This window comes from Falco rusticolus, chromosome 9 (assembly GCF_015220075.1).
Source record: "Falco rusticolus isolate bFalRus1 chromosome 9, bFalRus1.pri, whole genome shotgun sequence".
Classification (NCBI taxonomy): Eukaryota; Metazoa; Chordata; class Aves; order Falconiformes; family Falconidae; genus Falco; species Falco rusticolus.
This window is the reverse complement of record NC_051195.1, coordinates 48,515,174-48,538,814: the sequence shown is the minus strand read 5'-3', so window position 1 is coordinate 48,538,814 and position 23,641 is coordinate 48,515,174. Positions and strand designations below refer to the sequence as shown.

Below are 23,641 nucleotides of genomic sequence, written 5' to 3'. Positions count from 1 at the left end.
CCCAGCTGGGCTGCATACAGTATTTGGGAGCCGCTGGGGCTGAAGCCACGGCTTTTTTCTTCCCATCGCATCTTTAAAAAGGAAAGCTGACCCAGAGCACAGCCCTGAGGCCACGAGAGTCTCTTTGCAGCCAGTCCATCCTCCAGCAGCCATCCCCAAGTCCAGCGCCATGCTTTTAATCTGAATAATGCACACTCGCTCCAGGAGAAAGAGGGTGTTTTGTCAGACAAACCGTGAGTATTGCAAGGGTGGAGGGGAAGAACTGAGACAGCCAGGAGAAACCAGAGCACGAGAGTCCCCACGCAGGCACCGATGCAATGTGCATGTCTTCCTCCCAAAGCACTGGTTTGTAGCGCAGAGGGATGCTCTCTGCTGCCAGCTCCTCGCCGCCTGCTCTGCCTGGAGCCAGCGTGGCCCACGGAGCTGGGGCAGAGCCGGTGCCGCAGCCCCTGCCAGGCTGCCCAGCTGTGGGAAACGGCTGGATGAAAAATGCAAAAGAGGTGGCTTTGCCTAAATCTAAAGTGTTTTGACACATTCCTGCATGGAGAGAAAGTGTCATGGCTTTTTTTTTCTTTTTTTCTAAAAAAAACCAACAGAGATGCATGTAGAAATGTGCATGCAAGGGTTGGGCACATACATGATGACACTCTTGCTCACCCAGCCCTCAATCAGAAGGTGCAAATGGCATTATTTGGAGCAGGGGTGCTGATTATTCAGAGAGGGCAGCTACAGGTGTACCTCTCCATCCGTAACTGCCCTGTGTGTCATTTCCATAGCCAGGTAATGCAATTGGTTTGCAACTCCCCCCAGCCCTGCTCCACTGGGGGGCTGTGGGGGCGCTCCAGGGGCTCCAGGGGCAGGGACAGGCTGTGCACCCACTGGCCATCCTAACCCTGAGGGAATTGCACCTGTCACCCAGGAATAAATGACCAACTTGAGGAGCAAGATAGCCTGGGGATAGGGCAGGGCTGTGCACGCACATACAGAGCTGCAGTGCAGAGAGGTGCAGGAGGGGGTGGCAGCAGCGTGGGCAATAGCAGCCCTGCTTTGCTATGGGGGCGTGGGGGTGTATGCACACTAGGGCCAGGAGCAGTGGGCTGCAGCATGCCCCCACAACACGGCAGCAGGTGCCGGCTGACTTGCAGCATGAGCCATTTTGCAGTCAACCGTGTGCTCCACCGCTTGCTTGTCATCACTCGGCACTACAGCCGAATGCTGAGGAGGGGCGTTTGTATTAAAAGGATGCACAATATCAAAATCCTCTTTATAAAACAAACAAAAAATGCAACGCAGCGCTAGAAAACCTTGCATCCCAGCTGCAACCACCCTCCCCCATGCTTCCCTTCCGGGTTTGTTTTTTTGTTACCCCTTTATATTGCCATTTAGCACATCTCTGCCTACAGAACAGAGAAATACATTCTTTCCCCCCCGCAAAAAAAACCCCCACCCTCTTCCATGAATTTCAAAAAGTTCTCCCCACTGTTACAAGCCCCAGCAGCAGTGGCGAGGTGCGCTGTGATGCTCCAGGGGCTGGGTGGGCAGCCAGCGCCTCACACATCAGTGCTTATGCTGCGGCTGCGGGAGAAGGCTTCCCGCATGGCTGAGAGCCGGTTGGGGTTGAGCGCCTGCAGGTTGGCCACGCTCACCGGCAGATCGAGATCTTCCTGGCTCACTGTCTTGTAGCTCACCCGGTCGCCCCCATTGTGCAGCTCCTCGGGGGGCTCCTGCAGGAAGAAGGTGGGGGGCTCATACGGCGTGCAGCCGGGGCAGCTCGGCCGGCTTGGCGTGGGCTTCTTGCCAAAGGGGGATGAGGTGTAGAGGGACGGGCCGTTGGTCAGCACTACGTTGCGGTTGCAGTGGAGCGGCGGGATGTGGGAGTGCACGGCGAAGTCGGGCTCCTCCTCATCCTCCTCGGACTCATCCTTCTTGCAGCAGTAGTACTGAAATGGGATGGCCCCGTGGGGCCGGCAGGCTCAGCTGGCATCCCAAGGGGATGCTCCGTGCATGCCAGCCCTGGGGACAGGCAGGCAGAGGACACGGGGCTGCCTGCTGTCTCCCCTCCCCATTGCAGCATCTTTGGGGGCCGCATCCCCACCAGCCTTACCTGGAGCCTACAGTAGCAGAGGACAGCGATGATACAAAGTAAAATAACAGTTGCTAATATTCCACCTGTGATGACCACGGTCCCGGCTGTCATCCGCCCTCTTCTCCATTAACAGCCTGCAAAAGTGAGCACACGGAGGATGATGGGGGATCAGGGTGAGGCTGGTGCTGGGCGATGTACTGGGCTGCAGACCCTCAATTCCCAGCTCAGCCCTGTTTGCAAGGAGCTAGGAAGCAGGAGGGCTCTGTGGGAGGTGATGGGCAGGAGATCCTGGCACTGGGCACCTGTGAAAGCCATCAGGGAGACCCTGTACCCCTTAAATGCCACCTTGCAGGGTGCTGGGGTGTGTGTGGTGGTGGTGGTGGTGGTGTAAAAAAACCTTCATGCAGTGGGTGAGAGAATGGGTGAGTAGCAGCTCTGGGGTCACATCAGGCTCTTCTTCATGCAGGAGGGGGAACCCAAGGGAAATAAAACCTTCTGCCCAGCACCCAGTGCACCCTTGCAGCTCCTGCCCGGTGGCAGAGAACTTCAGTGATGGGAGAAAGAGCTTTGCTGTAAGGATTTCTGAGTTGTACACATTTTTCTCTGAGCCTATAATCCATTTTCCCCATGAAAACAATGTGGTATTTTAATTTGGAATAACTGGAGCTGCTAAGCGAGCCTTTAATGACTGCAGGGACAGGCGCTCTCCTATCCCTGAGCAGCGAGCTGAGGTATGGGATGCGTCCAGATGCTGCAGGAGCCACCAAGCTCCTCGCCTTTGCCATGGCCAAGCCACAGTGTTGAGGGGGCTGTGGGGGCACCCCAGGATAATGCTTCTGACAGCCTCGCAAGCTCTTCATTCTCACCACAGCAAACACTGGAGCCGGGACCCTGTGCATTGGACATCACAGGGTGCCACGGCTCAGCCTGGCCCCATGCTCATGCTTTGGGGTACCACCAGCACTCTTCTCTCCCTGGAGTGCCTCTTAGAGGAATGGGGGTGCTGACACAGAGCTGGTAGTGGTGTAAGGTCCCTGCTTCTTGCACTGCTGGGCTCACCCAGAAAGCAGATGCTGTGCACCATGCGCAGCGCACGAACCCCGCAACACCAGCACGGGTCTTGCTCTGAGCATCCCTGCCCCAAGAGCTTGGGGGGTGGGGCTTGAATTCCCCTCCATCCCACGCAGAGTAAGACCAAGCTCTTTTTGCCACAGGAAGGATGCTGGGGAGACACATACCTGCCTGCACACACCTGCTAGCAGCTACATAGACAGTGGCACTAACACCAGCATCACTTTGCAGCTAAGGCTCCAGCAGCCCTTTAGTGTCACAAGCATCAGTCTGGGAACAGGAGAAGCAACATAAATTAAGAAAGAAATCACACCCTGACCACCTATTCCACAAGCGCTTTAACAAAGCTGGCCTCCAGCTCATGCTATCAGGTTAAAACAAAAAACCAGCCACCCCAGCCCCAAATTACTTCAGCACCCGAGGAAAAGCAACTGTATCTGTCAGGGATTTAACCTGCTTCCAAAGAAAATAAATCTGTGGCATATTTTCAGGCGCTTAATGTCCTGCTAAAGTTGGGTAAGTGCTGAATGGATAAAGCAGTATCACATTTTATGTTGCTGCTGAGCAGCGCTGTAGGAGGGAAGGTAATTTATAATGATGTCTGAACGCCTTCTAGCACCACGCAGCCATGGGGCAAGTGCCGGGCCAAATCCTGCCTTCATTCCTCGGGCAAAATGCTCTGAGGAGGCTCAGGGGGGGAGGAACACAGTCAGGGGAAGGGTTTGCAGAAAATGGATTAGTGATTTAGCAACTTTGATACCTGTTTAAAGAGGGATGGAGGCACAGGCTGCAAACCCTGGGCTGCACCGGGTGCTGCGGGCACATGCAATGGTCCGGCAGAGCTGGTGGAAATGCCCGTCTGTGGGTCCTTTGCTGCTCCCATTTGCAATCCCCATGGAAAAAAACCCCAAAGCCAGGGCAGGGGTGCACAGGGCAGGTGCTGGACCTGGTACTGGGGTGGTAGGACTCAGCCTCTCAGGGATGGGTGCTGCACCCACCAGAGATCAGCATCTTAGCAAGCTCCTTGCCAGCCCGAGATGGCAGGCAGGGCTCCGGCAGGGCAGGCTCCCCAGCTTCCTCGCCCCTTAACTAAATGGTCACCTATGCCGGGGGGACAAGCAAGGGTCACACAGAGCCAATTTTCAGTTTCTGTCCAGCTGTGGTCAGCCAGACATGGCATTGCAGCTACTGCTCCATGCAAAGCAAGGCCATTTGCATTTTGCTCTTTTTTCCTCCCCTAACATACTTGTCTGATTAAAGCTGCGTACCTGGAAGCATTAAACTCTCCAGTGTGCAAAGGGGGAGGAAAGCAGAGCTTGTGGAGGCCCATAAGCAGAACAATTCCTGTCTAGACCTCCTTTTTACATTTGTTCCTAATTTCACGCTCCACAGGCTCCCAGATTCATATATTTAGTAATAAATATCCTGGTAAAAGGAAGTGCTTTGCAGCTCCGCTGTGGTCTTGGAGAAAGTATGCAGGAGCCCTGGTATTAGGAACGCAGGCACTGAGAGATGTGGTCCCAACAGACAGTCGCTTGGCTCCTTCCTCGCCCCTCGGTAATGTTAGGAGCCCTCCAGCTACCGAGGATGCCTGACCCCCCCCCCCCAGCCCCTCTGTCCCATCCAAATCCAGCCCCCAGCACATCCTCCATCACTGCCAGACAGCCGGGAAGGGGCGGCAGGGGGATGCTAGCTCTACACAGGCTGTTTGCCCCCAGCCCAGGAGCCCTTTGCTGTAGGAAAGCAGTCCCCAGTACTGCGGGGTGACAGGGGACGGTGCCTCTCGGCACTACTGGGAGCTGCCACGCTGGTGCGGGCACATAGGAGCCTGGGTGCAATGCTATCCCCTTCCCCAGTACCCTGCTGCAACAAACCAAAGACACTTCACTGCATGGTGGCTACAGGTTGCTCCTGGATGTGCTGCTTGGTTTTAGACACAATCCTGTTCCACTTGCCTGCTTTTACCAAGTCATCTATTGCTGCAACTATAGCAGCAGCATCCTTGCAGGCACCCTTGCAGCCCTGCAGCAGCTGGGAAATCACAGGGTGTGAGAAAATGGCTTTTTCTATTCCTTGCAGCCTAGAGAAGACACAAGCAGAGCTCCCATCAGCTCCAGTCCCAGACAGGAGATTCTTTCCTCACTGACACCCCCTGCATGTCCCTGCCGTGGCTGAGGATGTGGGCCTTGAGGCTGTGCTGTTCACTAGGAGCCACGTCTGCATCAGCCTCCGCTCCTCGCTTCACCTGGGCACTGCCACCAGGGACTGCTGGACCTTCCCAATGCGCTGCAACCCAACTCAGGCGGTTGGAGGGGGGCAACAGAGCATAGGACAGCACAGAATTGCACTTGACAATGCAGAGAGGAGAAGGGGAAGCCAATAAGAAATCATCCTACGTCACCCCCCCCCCCCAGCATCCTGAACATGGCCCCTGGACTGCTGAGGGTGCCTGGTGCAGGGGGAGGCTGCTCACAGCTGCATCTTGCTCCTGGGCTGGCTCTGCAGAGACCGGCTGTGCAGCCAGTGCCTCTCGGGACGCCTGCGTGGGAGGAAGGCTTCAGAGCAGCCGGGGCGGGAGGCTGAGCTCAGCTCGTCCGAAGGCTCCAGCTAACACCCGGCTAACCACCGCTCCAAACCGCTGAGCTCCAGGTCCAGGTGCTGGAGCACTGCAGCCATGATCGGTCATGTGGCCTGCCCTGACCCTGCCTGCTGAGGCTGTGGGAGAAGGAGACCTGGGGACTGTTAAGGAGATGACTCCAGGGTTTCTTTAAGAGACCCTCAAATGCCCAGTTAAGCCAGCTTCTAGGATTTGCAGGTGTTAAGAACAGTCTTCAGGCCTGACCTTTAAATGAATGGGGCTTCCATTCATGCCATGCCACGCCATGCCATGCCATACCATCCCTATTCCCAACCCCACGGCAACACAGCCAACCTCAAAGCATTTTTGTCCTAGCTGAAAACAAAAAAAGGTGAGTGCTGATCCCACTGGAACTGTGCCAGCATAAGAGGACTGTATCTTACTTGCAAAGAGCTGCAGCCCACGGTGTGTCCCACTGTAGTGCTGCCTGCATCCCCCAGCACCCCTGGCATCTGCTTGCCCTGCAGCCAGAAGCAGCACAGCCCTCTGTTTAACAAGGGAGTTGGGAATTGCTCTTATTCGCCTGACGCCAGAGGCTGGAGATTTAAACGAAACAGTTACACTAGATAGGAAACAACAAGTGGCAGCACGGTATGAATGCTGATGGGATTGCTCACGGCTGGTACCCCAGCCCTGGAGCAGGCAGGAGCTTAGACCCCACCACAATAATCACGCAGCCAGGAACACCCCACGCTCAAGGAGTCCTGCAGGGGACCTCTGGCCCTTGCCTGTTCTGCTGGTCATTTGCAGAGACGAGCAGGGATCAGCTCTGCCCTGCACTTCCAAATGGCCAAGAAGGAAAAAGGAGAGAAAAAGGGAAAAAAACCCACCCCACCCTTCCCAGGGAGCGGAGGAGGCCAGCACTGTGTCCTGAAGTAACACCATCCTGCCTTGTCTTGGCTCTGCTCTGCACTAGCACATCCCTGGCCGTGTTGTGTGCTTGGCCGAGCTGCTCCTGCTGCGCGTGGGTGTCCTCCCACCCCTGGGAAGGGCCTCCGAGGGGGGGAGCGACCCTGCATGCCAGTATGGCCCCCCAGGATGACCCTCCTCCAAGCATCACAGCGATGGCTGGTGGTGGGTCAGCTTGCTGGGTCACTCTGGGGAGAAGACTCAAGGGAGTGACCTCAATGGGGGGGACACGTTCAGGTTTGGAAGATTAAGTCCTACGTGGAAACTGGGAGTTGGGGAGCTGTGTACAGGGGGAGCATAAGTCTGACCCTCCGTGGTGGAGGGTCATGAGCTCCGTGGGTCTTGCCCTGGGTGGGCAATGCGGCTGTTTCCCAGTTCATCCCACGCACCACAAACCCTGATGCCGACACTGCTGACCGAGCCCCACTTCAGAAGAAAGGACAAGCCCTCAGCATGAGAGGGGAAGCAGGAGAGCACACGAGTGATGCTGGCTGTCCGACATGCCGCTTCCCCGAGCCGCTGGGTCTTGCTGCTGCTTCCTGCCCCACAGCATTCGAGCAGCATTCGAGACCAAGGACCTTAGCCCAGAGTAACAAGAAATCACACTAGAATAAAATGACCAGAGCAGAGCAGATCGGACCCGAGCCCTTGATGCTGCAAAGTTTCAGGGTAAGCCAGGCTTACGCTCTCCCGTTGCCCCCCCAGTGCCATGTGCGCGCCATGGCTGTGTCCAAGGGCAAACCCCAGAGAGCACCGGTGCGAAGCAACACCACCGCCCGGCCACCAGCCACCAGGCTGGGAGGTGGGAAAGCAGCAAATAAGTTAGGAGCTCAAACCAGTTTGGTGGCAAATACAGCCTTGTTTCTGCATTTCCCCCAGTTCCTGTAATCCTACCCAGTCAATGAATAAGAGCCGGGCTGCTAGGAACGGCCGGGCAGCGTGCCAGCAGAAGACTTTGCATTTACGGAGCCAGCGGACAGGGCAGCTGCCAGAAACACAGGCAGAGAACGTGGCTTTCCATATGAGAAACACTTTAAGCAGAAGGGCTGCATCACTTTCGTTTCCTTTCTCCTTCTTCCTCCTGATGGCAGCACTCCTGGCCTGGGGGCTGCTGCTCTGCGCATACAGCAGGGACTGAAACAGCCAGGCTTGACCATGGGTGGGCTGGGGGAGGGGCATGGGGGTCTCAGTGCCTGCAGACCCATCGCTTCAACAAGACCATCTGAGCCCTCCTTAACACAAGGACAAGGTGAGCTGCGTCTCATCAATCAGTGCTTCCCCATCTCCACACAAGTGCTTCCTCATGTGGGACACCCCGTATCTCCAGGCACTCCACGCTCCAAGTTTCTTTTGAACATTTTCTCAGCGGAGAGCACTTCACCCCCTGCTGCCCCCTGTGTGGAGAACGCTGCTCACAATTTCCCAGAGTCATCCATCGCAGAGCGTCCGCCTGGGTGCTGGAGATGGTTTGGGGATCCCAGAAGCCCCATCCTCCTACCCGCACCCGCCGGGACTGCGCTCACCTCCATCTCTGCCTGGACACCAGCCCTTTCCCGAGCAGCTCCTGCAAGCAGGAGGTGCTTTCCCTACCCTGAAAACGGGAGTTTGCAACCACTACTGGTAACCCCTGGAATAAGAAGGATTTCTGGCAGTGAGTCACATTGCAGAGGGCTCTGCCACATGGGAGATGCAGCCAGGTCCGGGCAAGCACTCTCAGGCTGTAATGCTGCTGTGGGCTTTTAAACAACAGACCAGAACGGGGAGCAAAACATTTCACACCCACCTGAAATTGCTTGTCGCCTTCTGGTGGCCTTAGAGCTACCACCTGGTTTGAAGCCAATGACAAGAAGCCACCGATGCTCTTACAGAGGTAACTCACAGCTCTGCCTGTGACCCCCGTGGCTCTCCCCAGCCAACGCACCCCCAGCCCTCCTGCCCGCTGGGACAGACCCCGGTACTTCAGCTCCCACTGATGTCCAAACCAGAAACAACACATTTCAAAGACAATCTATACACACTGTCTGATAAATTATTTAGCAGATAGGACATTGCTGGAATAGTGCTGAGCTCTGCAGAACAGGATCCCGGCCACCTCCAGGCTCCTGCATGGCACAGCATGGGCAGGGCTGAGATGGCAGCTGCGCTCACAGGGTGCCTGGGAATGGCCGAGGGCAGGGGGACAACGCCACAGCCATGGAAAGGTGACGAGAGCTGGGGTGTGAGAGAGCCCTTTCTGCCCACAGTGCTCTCCCGTGCTGGTTTTAGTGTCCCAGCAGTGAGGGTTAAGCCTGGAGGTACATCAGGCTAATGCAAGATGAGCATCGGGCTGATAGAGGGATGTATCCCCCGTATTTGCATCAATTATAACCCAAGATAAACTCCTTCAGGGGACTGGAGAGGCCAGGGACTTTTCCCCTCCTCTACCCATTCTCAGCTCAGTCCTTTACAGCCAGAAATGCTCCCCCAGTGCCAACGGTTGGGCTGAGATGGGGAACAGGGATGGTCAAATACCACGGTGACCTGCTCCTTCTGCCTGCTCTTATCATCGTCCCATATAACGATATATAACAACAATATAATATATCATTAAACCCCAGAATTTTATAATCCAAAGTGTTTTGTTAAATACTGCCTGGCAGCCCAAAAGCTCCTAGAAAAGCCACTGCTTTTCCAGTAAGTGGTACAAGCTTTCTCCAGACGCTGAGGACACACCATATCCTCATCCCTCCAGGTGTCCCCGCTAGCGATGGCACCGCCAGAGCAGCTCATTGGTAGTGAAACCCACCAAAGGAGACCCAGGCTATTGGGGAGATGCATCATACAGCAAGGCCACTCCCCAATTTAGGTTCTTCCTGAAACTTAAAAAAAGCAGGAGTTCGTGGGAGAATTAGGGATCCCCTCCCACCAATTACCATTGTTAGGTTTTAAAACAGAAATTAGCGCGTAGTGAGCTGTCTGAATTTTCAGCACACTTAAGCAGGCTGCCTTCACAGCACATCGATCTAGGGGATGCCTGCCCCAGCAGTGCGCAAGAGGGAATATGTGCTCGGCAATAATGAGGCAATAATGTCATTTAATACAAGCAAATCACGCCTAATGAAAAATAATATTTGCACAGCTCATCAAAGTGGCATTGAGGCTTACTAAGCACAACTCCAGGCATGAATTTAAATGACTGCAGATGCTAAACGGAGTGCAGCGGTGCCATTGGGGAGAGATGGGGGAAAATGCTGAATCACCTGGATGCTACGTGCACTGCCCTTGGAAATGTCCCCTTCCAGTGCCCCTGGGGCCAACCTGAGGGTGCTGCTATCTCCATCCCAAAGGGACCAGGGAAGGAGTCTGCAGACACTTCAGCATCACCTAGAATAACGCAGGGTATGTTCACCCTGCTCTGCCCTTCTGACCCTGTGTAAAACTGTACAGCTACATCCTAAAAGGCTTCCATAGGGATGCTAGTGGCATTGATAGGGATGCTAGTGACTCGGCGCTGCCCAGCAGTGCATGCCTGCACACCAGCCCTATGCTGGCATCACCCCAGGAGAGGTGAACCCAAAAACCAGTCCCAAAGTGGGTGCACGGTGAGGTGTCGCAGCAGGGGCTCGTGGCCAGTTGGTCTCTGACAGGGTTTGAGACCTGCTGTCAAACCACACCGGAGGGTTCTGCCCTCCCCAGTTCCACCTTTCACTGTCCAAACGATCACACTCTGCTTCAGGACCAGGAATTATTTCCATGCATCAGCTGGAAAGCAGGCCATAATGCCAAACACACATAAGCAGCCTAAATTCCTTCAAAAAAAAGGAAAGAAAAAAGAAAGAAAGACAGGCTGTCTTTCCACCCTGCATCATTTAATCGCCTCTTGAATTATGGTTTTAGTCAGCCTGAGATATTAGCATCAGAGAGAGCAGGTTTTGGTATTAGCAGCTTGAGATAAGCTACTGCAATTGCTGCTGAGTGGGAAATAAGTCAGAGGGTGGGGAGCACCCACCTGCCCACCCCGAGGGCTTCTAGGAGGGCAGTTTTGCAGGTTGGAAATGTCTTCTGGCCAACCTGAAAAGCTTGGGTTAGCTTACTGAGAACTAATGATAAATCTTACCCCTGATGAGTACTTTTTCTTGCCCAGTTCACCGAGCGGGCAGTTCTCTCCATCACCGTCCTGCACGATTGCTCCCCGCAGCCCCCCAGCAAGGCACCGCCTGCTGGAGCACCAGCAGAAAGATCAAAAAGCCTTAATTGTCAGAAAATGTTGCTGAAATGATGAATCAAAGGTGGGAAAAAAAGGAACTGGTCCTTCTGAAAGAGCAACTCTTTCCAGAATTGCTCCATTCATCTGGATTTTGAAAGCTTTTGAGGTTGAAAAGCAGCCGCTGCTGCCCCAAGAGCCTGACAGCCCCGGGAGCCCACGGGACTTGGTGCCTCACACCAACAGCTCACACCAGCTTTCCCGCTGTCCCATCTCCTGGAAAATGCCTCGAGAGCAGAGTTTCATGGCTCAGACAGGACTGCTGGGGCATGCAGATGGGAAAGAACTCACACAGTCACTGGCTGAACTCTTGGCACATTACAACCCCGGCTGGGAGCCGGAGCTGCCTCCTGTCCCCAACACCGCAGCTGGGATGGGTCCAGCGCTCCCATCCATGACAGTCCTGGGGACGATGCTCTCAATGGGTCAGGGACACCGTCGCAGGGGGACAGCAAAGTCTTGGTACCCTGATGGCCACACAAAGCAACAGAAGCAGCAGCTCCCATGGTGACCCTGCTCCAGGGATCTGTTGGCTCTGGCTGTGCAGCGGTGTCTGCATGGAGCCTCATCCTTAGGGGAAGACAGCCAGCAACTGCCCTGGGGGAGATGGACTGAGTCAGCGCTGCTGCGATTCAGCCCCGTGCCATTAGAAACACTACATGCTTCAAAGCTTTTGTTTGCACCCTTTAGCTTTTGCTTCAGGCAGCCACAAAGCCAGGCAGACCCCTGCGCAGCAGCGAGGAGGGCGGCAGCCAGCAGCCAGCCCCAGCTGCACGTCCAGCCTTTGGCAACACCTGAGCTAAAGCCCTGGTTCAGCCCAGCGCCCTCCAGCTCTGGCATCGTCGGAGAGGGAAAGCATTACTACGCCAATACCCATTTTACAGACAGGGAAACTGAGCCCTGGGGTGGTTAAGGGTCTGCTTTTGAAGCTCCATTGCTTGAAATCTACCAAATATCAGCCCATTTCCAGAATAAAGGGGCTTGCCCCTGGCCAGGCACTGGGTAAGGAGCGAACTGGGATCAGCTCCACTCCCCTTCCACCCCCTACACCGCTGGCTGGGAAGGATGAGTCCTCACACCCGACCTGACGGCCCCTGCAGATGTCCTGAGATGCAGATGAGCCATCAATCAGGGGCTGGGGAAGGAAGGACACGGACAGTGTACATTTCCAGTAAGCAGTAAATCCAACAGCTTTGCATTTCCAAGAGGTATGAGCACAGCTTCGTGGGACGGGAAGATCCTCGGCAGATTAAAGCCTTTGTGAGCTGCACAACTCACTCTCGTTTCCTCAGGATTCATGGACCCAGACTGGGGTGGAGACAGCAGGGACCACCATCTCCTTGGTGATCATCAAATGCAGCAACCTGAGAGCTCCAGGGACCACCCTCCATTTGGCCACAGTAATGTGCAGGAGGTGGGCCAGCACCCCTCTGTCCTTGCCCTCCCTAGCTGTGCATGGGTGGCTGATGGCACCTCCATCAGCCCCACGCTGTCCCCCCCAGCACCCTGTTGTCACAGGCTGTTTCCTGAGCTGCCCTGGGCTCTGGCTGTCCGTGCAACCTGCTTATTCCTCATCAGTCCCTGCTCCTCTGCCCTGGTGACACAGGCTCCCTGCAGTGTGACCTGGCTCTGTGCTTCCAGCATGACACCAGGTCACTCCCCGGGTGCTGCCAGAACAACCGCGCAGGCAGCAGCAGCCCCATCTGGGATCTCCAAAGAGATATACATTGCTGCCTTAAAAAAAAAAAAAAATCATAAAAAAGGGTAGGGAGTTTCCATAGCTACAGCTTTACATTGCTGTGGCAAAGGCTGAGGTTCAACCTGTGTAATGAGAAGCAAGCAGAGTGTTTTTCCCACTCCAGCCCAGCAAGGCAGCACGGTGCATGAATAAAGAAGTGGAGAGACAGCTCAGTGGTTTTGGAAATAACCCAGAAATGTTAAGGCTGGCTTGTGAGGCTGCCACGCAGCTAGCACTGCGCTCCCTGCCCTGCCTGACCCACTGCTTGTATGGGGGTTGCATCTGCAGGTGGGGAGGGAAGGAGCCCTCCCAGCCCCTCTCTGGTCAGCACGGCAAGACATGCACCTTCACGCTGCTTGATATGGTCAGAGGCCAAAATCTGCTTCATTCAAATTGCTGTCTGCATGGTGCTCCCAGGGCTGGCCTTCCAGAGGGATGGGGAGCTGAGGCAAGCAGTGAATGTGCAGAGATTTAGTGCTGCTGCCAACGCAGAGTCACTGCCCACAGGACCTGGGGACATGGGGCTTGATTTGTGTCGCACCCATGCCTCGTACAACGGTAACATCACACGCTTAGGGCTGGTGTCGGCACCATGGCTCATGGGGAAGGACACACATGTTTGCAAACCGCTCTGATCATGAACAAGAAGGCGATGGGCTTCCTCATTGCTTGTGGCCAGGAGTTTTCCTACAGGCAGTAAAATCTCCTTATGTTATCCTTTTTAATAAGGATTTATCATTGCTGCATCAGGGGAATTAATACAGACCGTCTGAGAGGGTAATTTTCAGATTCTTGGCAACTTACTCTGAGCTGGTTCCGGTAAATTTTCCTTTTTTCCTCACCTTAATTAATTTACAGCTTTTCCTGGGAGCTGAGAGAGGGAAAGATTTAACTCAGAGTTAAAAAAACCCCAACCCACAACAACAAAACCATAAGCAAAAAAAGCGGAAAAGATCAAGTAATTCACACTGCTCAGCTGAAAACTGTCATTAGGTGCATAAAGAAACAGAGAAAAACCTTCACATAAATTGCTCTACTCAAAACCATGTGGGCTTAACAGAGCTTCTGGGATCAAATGTTTGAAATATCGACTGTTCCCAGGGACAGCATCTTTCAGAAATCAAAGCACATGTGATGGATCTTTTTGCCTAGCGTCAGCATTAGGAAGACGCAGCCCCTGCCTTTGAAATGACTCCTTGAGGCTAGAAAGGCCCTTGAGAGCGATGCAGTGGTTCATGCTCCCGCACGCTCCCTCTGCCACCTTCTCACCTCCCCCAGGAGCCAAAGCAATGCTACCGCCGGCACCCAACGGGACGGGAAACTGAGGCAGGCGAGGCTGGTGGGGCAGGGTGCTCCCACCGCTCGGTGCCTGCACCCGGCAGGCTCTGCACTCCCCTGCCGCACCTTCCCGAGCAGGCTGCACTTTCCGCCCTCCTTGGTTAAATGATGACTGACTTGCAGCACCTGAAAGGACCAGAAAATGCCACGTATCTTCTCTTTGAAAGCCAAGCCTTAGAGCAGCGCCCTGCATCATCCCCGAGCCCTGAGCCCTTCCTTGGCCTTGCAAAGGGAGATGGGTGAGGGTACCAGCCGCAGCAGCCCCTGCTGTCGGGTGGGCTGTGCTCCCTGCAGCCCCGGGGGGGCTCAGAGCACGTAAGCCCCTGGGGACATGCACACAGAAATGCCTCCAGAAAGCAGGAGGAGACTCACAGGCCAGCGCTGCCCCACTCCACCCTCCGCATCCCCTCACTTTGCTTGAATGTGTTTGCTTGAGCTCCTTGGGAAGTAGGTATGTTACGTCATTAAATAACACTTTCCACCCCAGAGCTGACCTTGCAGTTGTGATGAACATAACCGAAGTAGCAAAACCTTTCACTGAACCTACGCTGATTTTCTGAGCTCTCCAGACATCACCCTGGCCATGCTGATGCTGCATGTTAATGCAAGATGATGTATGAATGTGGACTTTGTTAACAGCCCACCTCAGCGGTAAACCACACTGAAACCTGTAGTTTAAGTCTTACAAAACCCAGACCTGCAAGTGTGAACATCTTCATCACCCTGTACCTCAGAGTGCCCCTCCGCAGACCAAAATGCAGGCGCCCGACTCGTGATGGAGCTCTGCCTGCAGGAGAAGCCCCTCAAAAGGTTAAACAGACCACAGGTCTCCTCCGGGAATCAGGAATACATTCACTGCTTTCATAAAACATCCTGCAACCTGGCTGCCACTGTGCCAGGGCTTGACAGCAGAGAGGCTGGGCAGAGCGTGGGAGCCCGAGAATTTCTGCTGTGATCACAGGAGGCTTCAATTCTGCTTCTGGTTGTTTTAATTAGGACATCACAAAATTGCACAATATTTTGCTATTCAGGTGAAATTGTAACGTTAGCATTCGTATCAAAGTTTTCCTTTTCAGGTTCCTGCAAATGTTCTCGTCTGTATTTCTTTTTGTAAATCTTTGCTTTTTGAGCAAAACCCAAGCACTGGCAACAGCAACAGCATGCCAGTGTTACGCATTTCTGAGGCTGAGCAACTCTAATCCTCTGCAGTCAACAATACTGCCATAGCCCAGCAATATTCATGCTTTATATTTACTACCAATCAAGTCAGACAGTATTTTAGAGGCCAACCCTTTTGTTTGCTAGTCCCAACATTCAACAATAGAATATTTACAAAGATATCCAGAAAGCAAGCAAGGTCAGTGCTTGGCTTCTCAGAAACCAGTATCACCGTCTTGTGTTTTCTATAACCTATGTTGTTTTATTTAAAAATACAACAAAAACAAAGATGTGATGCCAGAAACACAAGGGAAAATATGTGCAACCAAGAAAACCCCACTTTCTGTGGGCTGAATCTGCTCCCACGAGCCACCATGAGAATCAGAAATAACTCTTGAGAAGACAGTAATGCTAAACTGTTGCAAATCAGAAAAAGCAAGCTGGAACTGTCTAATATTAATTGCATACGTATTATGCTTGTCTTTATCTCAGGGGGGTACACCTGCCCACGGGATCACATCCAGCGCCGGCCAGAGGGGACACCACCAGGCCTGCAGAGAGCAGCCGGAACCATCCTGCTCACAAACCCCGGCTGAAGCAGCCGTGAAGATGCAGCAGCCCCTGGGGTGAAATCCTGGTTGCAGCTCAGCCTGCCCCGCTCCTCTGCTCTGTGATGCCCTGCACAGCGGGCACCTCCAGCCCAGAATTAGGCACAGGGGGTTTATGTCCCCAAGGTGCAGAATGCCCTGAGAGCTTCTGCTGGAGCTGGAGCCCGCTCAGCACCCAGTGCTGCAGCCCGGAGCTGCCCTGCTTTGACTCGGGCACAATCAGTAAGAAGATGGCTTTGGTGACAGCTGGATCAGAGAGAGCACCTGGAGGGGTTTGAGACAAAATTCACCTAAAAGCAACCCCCAATCAACGCTTATTCCCCTTCCCCTCCCAGCTCCACTCGCACTCTCACAGCACGGCTATTTTGCCCCAGCACTAATCTTCCCAGGGCTTAGCTCCCCAGCAGGCAACACCAATCACACCAAGACACCTCCTTTTCCTTCCACATGAGAGCCTTATAAATTGCATCTCTGTAAATCCCTGCTTGCACTGGCTTGCCGAGGAGACCGGGAAAGATCCTCAACAGTGAAGCTGTGCATTTCCTCGGCCACCCTCCTGCAGCCGGGGCACCGCAGCACTTGCTCAAAACTGAGCTTCTGGCAGCCTTCATACTATATTTTCTCCACGGGGGTGGGTTTTTAGCTTGGATTGCCACAAAAGGCATCCTGTCTTGCTATGTAAGTCACATACATTGTGTTAACTAAAGAGTGACAAGGCGCACACTGTTGTTCTGCAGATGCCAGGGTGGGAAACCAGAAGGAAGAAGGAGCACCACTGCCTGCAGGGGCAATGCAGGCAGACACCCATCAGAGCCAGCCTCCCTGCACTGCACAAGCTGTGATCTAGCTATAAAGGCAGGCAACAGATAAAGGAGAGAGTTAATGGTCTGCCCAAGCTCCGGCAGGAAGATCCAGGACAGGGCTTCAAACAAATCCACACTGAGAGCAAGGGGAACCAGGATGCGAACCGCACGGCAAAGCCCAAGCAACACCCTCTGTTCAAATGGGGAAGCAAATGCGGGTTTCAGAAGATGAGCTCTGTACTGGGATTGCACTGTCTCTGCCGGTCCCTACCTCAGAAAATCCTGTATTATTTCCTAGGGGAAAAAAACCCCAACAGCCCAGAGGAGTAAAGGTGGAATATTTGGCATAAAAATTAGCAAAGCTATTTGTAGGTAAGTTATTTTTCTCACGGGAAATGGTGCCTGTGAGCGGATGCTTTAGCAGAGCTGCGATTTGCACGCTGTAACGCAGCCACTTCAGGGACTCGTCTGGCACTTGCCTGTGAATTCCCTCTGTCTCCCAGCACACTCCCGCACCGTCGCAGCAAGCACCGGCTTCGATGGAGCCTGTGGACTGTCTTTTACAACAAAGTCCAAGACATCTCTCTGCTGTGATCGGTGCCAGTTTACGAGTCTTTGAAAATGAAGACATTTTGATCCACTTGAGTTGAAGTGACCCGAGACAATGACTCCTGAATCTGTCACAAGGCTACAGTGGTCCCCAGAGGGTTTCAAAGCAGCCACATCACCCAGCAATCTGGGTATTTATCTTTCCGCAGGCAGCCACCTTCCTTTCATTAATGCTGAGGTGTTTTTTCCCCTTTAACCTCAAAAAGTCCGAAACTCCCAGTGAGCGAAGAGGCAGCCTGGCTTTGACTGATGCCAGCTCTGCAGGTACGAGCAGAACAGGCAGTGCTACAAGAAGCCACTTTTGCACATTATGGTGTGTTTGCCGTGTGTCGTCCCCCCCCCTCCCCCCAGCTTTTCAGGAAGCTGAGGAACGAAGGTCTGCTCTGCCCAGGAAAAAATGAAACCACAGAGGACTTTTCCTCCCAGTTTGCCAAGAGTCCCCTCCAGCAGAAAGGAAGGAAATCCCGGCTGTGTGGCATGCCCACTGCTTGCAATTCCCCCACCGTAATGAGCTTATGAGCTTCTGCGGCTCAGACCCTTTGATGAACTTGTACCTAGAGAAAAGCCATAGTGTGGCCTCAAAGCCATACCTAAAGCTGGCAGTGTGGAGAACTTCGTCCCCTGCCTAGCAAGAAGATCATCTCCTTTATCCCCTGCCCAAGAGAGGCCAACCAGTGCAGCCTTGGAAGAGCCTAAGCTGGAGTTCAGTAGCAATTCAAAGAAAAAAAAAATAATCCCCACAAGGTTTTTCACCAAAGTCAATTTTTCGGGCTGGCAGCTCCCAATGGTTATCTCACCCCCTAAGTTTTCTGTAATCGGTATCTTGGTAAGGAAGGCAGGAGAGGGCAGGGGAGCAGAGGCAGTGGCGGACGGGTGGGATGGCAGGGCTGGAGCACCAGCGATGAACAGAAGGGGGAAGGCAGACCAGGAGCGGCAGGTTGGGCTGTGTGGGCTCGGAACAGCTCGGAACACGGCAAGCACCACGGCAGCACCAGACAAGGCAGAGGAGAGCTGGAGCCAGCACCTGGGATGGGATGGTCCCGCTGTGGGTAGAGCACTCCGGCCGGCTCCAGCAGCCCACGGGCACCCCCCGATCTCGCTCGCCCCCACCTCCTTCTCAGAGAAAATCAGTGGCAAAACTGAAAGAAAGATGTGGGAGACAGTGACGTGATTTCCTCCCCATCACAGCTCTCCAAGGGGCATGAAATCAATGGCGACAATTAATTCTGTTTGCCCTGGGGCCAAGGTAAGAAGCCACGAGTGATTTCTGCCAGGAGCACAAGCAGATGTAAGGCTGGTGTGGGTGACGGCAAAGCCACATCTCTGTCCTTCCACCACGGGTAGCAGCATCCTTGTCACCTGGGCGAGGGAAGGGGATGATGGCTGGCACTTGGCTTCTGCCAAAAATTCACTCACCTTGCTTTTTCTTTTTTTATAAGGAGGTTATTATCTGAACAGGTATAAATATAAATGACAAATAAAGATGTGGGCTGCAGAGTGGCTCCTACAGCATCCCACTGAGCCCCCCAAGAGCTAGCAGACCTTGCCAGCCCCCCTTTCCCTGCAGAGCCTCCTGCCCTCGCCTCAGGTGCTCAGAGGCGGTTACTTTATCCACCGCTAATGACATTTATTTCCTTTTCAGAGCCTCGGGGAGGTCTTTCTCTCACTCTCCCCGCTGATGTGAATCCTGCTGCCCTGTTCTGCTGATCCAAGAGCTTTTTTTACTGTTGAACTGCTGGTGGTCTCCCCCCCGCTCCCCGATCTGTGCCCCCAGCCTGCTTTCCCCATAGCCTGGCACACACTTCCCAGGCTCAATCCAACCAACACTGAAGTAAGAGAAAAATTCCTCGTTTCCAGGTTGGATCAGGTCCCTGGCCTGGCAAGGATGGGCTGAGACTTGCTTTTGGGTTTCTAGTAACTTTCCTTTAAAATGTCCTTCAGAAAAAGGCAATTATCACAGTGCCATTAAGGCTTTTCCCCATTGCACAGCCAGATAACTCGCCAGGAGTCTTTTGAAGTAACCTTTAAACAATAGATGCTGTCTTGTTTACTGAATGTTTCTGAACTCAACAGTAATGCATCCAGATGTCACCCGTGCCTACCGTAGGCCTAACTATTTTTGGAAACACACCAAAGGCAAATTGCTCGGATAATGTCAGATATTGTTGCAGAGAGAATGTGACAAGTTTCCATCTCTTTGATAAAAGCTGCGGAGCAGAGGGATGTTTCCCAGGGCGCAGAGCTGTGTGCACCTTCAGCTCAGCCCCGCGCAGGAGCTGCATCCCTCTGTAGCTCATGGGCAGGTACAAGCAGCACGCGCCTTCCAGCTGCGGAGAAAATTCGTGTTGCTGTCAAGCAAAGCTCGGCAAGCTCACAAACTGCCGCGCTGGGCGGTGTGTCGCTGCGGGTGGCATTTGTCCTGGAGGGAAGAGATGGGGAGAGAAGCACTGGAGACAGTGAGGAGGCGCTGAGCTGCCCTCCTGGCCAGGCAAACTTGGGGAAGACGTCCCAGCCCACCTGGTGCCACTATTCTGAATGAAGCCGACCACCAGCTCTGACCCATTACAGGTGCTTGTTTCAACGAGCAAGATAAAGCTCTGTCTGCAGCGAGAGGGTAAGCAGAACTCCCCCAGCCCCTGACTCATCTCTTGCCTCCACGCCATGCCCTGCCAAGAGGAGCACCAGCCCACAGCAGTGTCCCAGGCTGCCGTTTATGTTGCTGTCCCCCCAACTCCAGTGAGAAATCTCTACTCTTGGCCACGTAGGATGGGGCGAAATCATCAGCATTGTGATGTTGGTCTGAATCAGCTCTGCTCCTGTCCCTGCTCCGCGCTGGCTCTGACACAGGCACCTTGGGAACCACACAGTCCACAGGAGCCAGGTCCTCCCTCTGGTGCCCTGAACTGCAATTAACGGGTCATGGCTGTTATTAAGCTTTCCAGGAAGAAATGAGTCCCAAGATGTTTCAAAATGTTATTAGGACCTTTAATTTTGTTCCCCAGCCTTTCCAGCTGGCCTCTGCCCAGGGCTGTTCTCCTGGGGCTCGCAGGTTCTTGGGACCCAGCCTTGCCGGGGTTGGCCTCAGCTGTGATGTGAATGTGGCTGGAAGGTCTGAAGAGGGTCAGAGTCCGTCCCCCAACCTATTTGTCATCCCTCTGCCAATCTGCAGTGCTTTTTTTCTCAGGCAAAGGGTGAACCAATCCTGCCTACTGTAATAAATTAGACCGTGAGAAGGAGATAACAGACAATGACACGGGAAGAAGTGTAAATTAGAATGGGAACAAGTTGCAAGTTCAGCCCCAACACCTGCCACCTCTCCTCCACCCCCTCCCTGCTCTGTTTCAATGTTATAAGTTGCACCGCAAGCTGTGGCTGCAGGAGCCCTACCGGCATCAAGCACCTCTTCACTGGCCATGTCCTTATCCATATCCATGACAACACGACAGCCAGGGACCAGAACACGATGAGTGAGAAGGTACCAAGTTATCCCCATTTCTGACACCAGCACTACTAATACAACTCGGCACTGCGCAGCCAAAAGAAAAGGTCTGAGTTAGGTAAATGCCTTGGCCAGCTGCAAACCCCCCACTGACCCATGTGCTGGGCACTGAGGACATATCCTGATGTCACCAAAGATCGGTGGCACAGGCTTCTTCAGCCCGCGAGGATGCAGCTAAGCTCTCCGGGGCTGCACATAAATGCCCGAGGGAATTAAGCACCTCTACATCTTTGAATCTGGGATCCAGCAAAACTTTTAAAGGATCCTAAGAGGGGTGCTCGGGTACAGCTGTAGGGTCAGCAGGTGCTCTGCAGCTTTAGGCATGCGATTTACAAAGACTTGGGTCACCATGCCACTGACAGCGAGTCCTCTGTCACTTAGCCACTTCTGAACATGTTCTCCTTAGACTGCAAAGCCTGTGAGACCAAACCTTCAGGCCTGACTGTCTGTCACCTACATGAGGGTTTGGGGACTGCTGCAGTTGTAATGGAAAAGGATCAGGAGGCGATGCGACAGCTAGGCTGATCTACCAGGCTTTGCTGGAAAACAAAAACACAGCGGAGATACAGGCAGTAACCACAGTGCAGGTAATGTTCTGCAACTCTTTCGTGCTCAGGTAGGCACAGGTATTTAAGAACAGGCTGTATTTTGTAATCTGTGTTTACTGACGAGAAAACAGAAAAGAATAAACACTGTTTCCTTCCCTTCCCCTCACATTCCCGCATCTTTCATACGGGAGAACCAATGTACTGAGGGGTGATAAATCAACATCAGTTTCTTTGCGGGGGATTTTATTGAAGTTCTTTATATCTACTGAGCACCAGCACTGTTCCTTAAGAGGTCCTGTCATCGTCAGAAACCCACAGCACAGAAATCCTGACACACCGAGGAAGGAGGTTACACTTCTAATTACAGCTGCACGGTCTTTAAGGTGTTTGAGATCTCTTTTCACCAACTGACAGCCGTAATGCACCTTTCTGCTCCTTTCAGACAAGACAAAAACCAGCCACAAAAGACTTCAAACAGCCTTCCGTTATTCACACACCATCGCAACAGAGCAAGAGCCCAAATACAGGTGTGCAGACAGTTCAGGCACTTAGTCCATGCACAATTTATGTAAACTATTTTCCCTTAACGACATTATAATTCAGATGCTTACTCAGGGATGACAAGACACAATGACTAAAAACTCCATCACACTGGACACTTCGGCTCATACGAGGTCACCCAGGAATACCGTCTGCGCTCTAACGTTGGGATATCTGCCAGGTTTCCTAAAATGACAGGCAATCACGACAGACTGAAGCACATGCTTTTACCACCTAGGTTTTATGCTGATTTCACTACTCGTTTCAGGCTAGAAGACAATCTGTTGAACCTCAAAGTGCAGTCTTCTCTTACCTTTAATTTATTCTGTCAGAAAACTGTCTACCTTAATGAGTATGAGCGCACCCCCACTACCTTCCAACTGTGGTGATCTGTTATGTCAAGTATAAATAATCCTGTCTGAAACCAGTCGATATGGGGAAATGAAAAGACATCTTCCCTTGGGGGATTTCTCTCGCCCTCCCACAGCCCCCCCCACCCCAGCCTGCAGACTATCTTTAACGTACAGAACGAGGTCCATGTGCTTCTGAGAGCACAGCCCTAGACGGCTGCTTTATTAACCAAACAGGGACAAAACCAACCCCCAGATAATGGTGCTACCATCTTCCTCGCACTCAGCTCTGGGTCCCCTTCATCACCATCGCTTCGCTGCTGTGAGCTAGCGGGCTGGTTTGCTGCCTCACCTGGGGCTGGGGTGGTCTCTGCAAACCCATCTGGATGGAGGGGAGGGGGGTTGTCCTGCATCCTTTGGGGCCAGGGCATGAGAGAGGAACAAAGCCTTGTCCCAGACGCATGGCTCCAGGTGAGATGCCCGGAGAGGTCACCAAGCGAGGCCAGCTGCAGCCCCAGCATGCGAGGGGGACGAGGTGTCCCCAGGGCAGAGGGCAGGACCCACACACCCAGGCAAGGCACGGGATGGGGGCAGCTTTCCCACCCCAACCCCGAGAGATGCTTTCATGATCCTCTTCGCAGGCACGGCTTTGGGACTACAGATGCCGTAGGACCAGGGATAAACCAAGCCTGGAGCACCCCGCTATTTTTCATCCTGGTCTAAGGCGGCAGGAGTTGACCCGCCCCCGAGACAGGCTGTCGGGGAGCCGCCGCTGTGCGGTTCCGTGCCCTGTCCGCTCTGCCCCCCGGCTCCGAACCCCTTCCCAGCCCCAGCTCCCCCCGCCGGGCACCCCTGCCCGCTCCCCTCACCGCAGGCACCCCCGGGGCGCGGGGCTCAGCTGCGGGTCCCCCGCGGCAGCTCCCCCCTCCCCTCCGCTGCCCGCAGGCAGGTTACAACGCGCCGAGAGGCGGGCGGGGGGCGATGCAAACAGGGGGAAAACAGCGCCGGAGACCCTCGCTTTGGGGGGGACGGGGAGAAGGAGCCCAGGCGAGCCCGGGGGAGCTCCGCCGCCCCCTCCCCGCTTACCTTCCAACGGGGGAATTGTGCCGGATCTCTCAGGTGAGGACCGCGTCTCCCGCCGGCTCCGGCTCGCAGAGCATCAACGCAAAAAAAAAAAAAAAAAAAAAAAAAAGGGGCAAAAAAAAAAAAAAGCCACCTGAAACCGATTAAAGAAAAATAATTTGGGGGAAAAAAGAACCAACCGAACAACACAATTAAGCGCTGGGTCGGCGGAGGCCGGCTGGCGGCGCGGAGCAGGCGAGCCCGCAGCTGAGCGCCGCGCGGCACATGGCCGGGCCCGGCACCGCGGCGCTGCGGGGGAGCGCGCGCCCTCCCCGCCCCGCGCCCCCGCCGGGGCCGCCCCTGACGGCAGCGCGGAGCGAGCGGCCCCCCCGGCCCCGCACCGGCCCCGACCCCGGCCCCGACCCCAGCCCCGCACCGGGC

The 23,641-nt window shown here is 54.1% G+C and overlaps 1 protein-coding gene across 1 annotated transcript; it reads right to left on the bottom strand.

Moving 5' to 3' along the window:
• Nucleotides 1-524: 524 nt before the first annotated feature.
• FAM163B (family with sequence similarity 163 member B) lies at nt 525-23,319 on the bottom strand. Its single transcript, XM_037398957.1, has 3 exons — nt 23,225-23,319; nt 2,105-2,220; nt 525-1,940 (listed from the first exon to the last, which is right to left on the bottom strand). Exons 2-3 carry the CDS (start codon nt 2,195-2,197, stop codon nt 1,551-1,553), a joined length of 483 nt encoding a protein of 160 aa, XP_037254854.1. The 5' UTR covers nt 2,198-2,220; nt 23,225-23,319; the 3' UTR covers nt 525-1,550.
• Between the last annotated feature and the right edge of the window lie 322 nt (nt 23,320-23,641).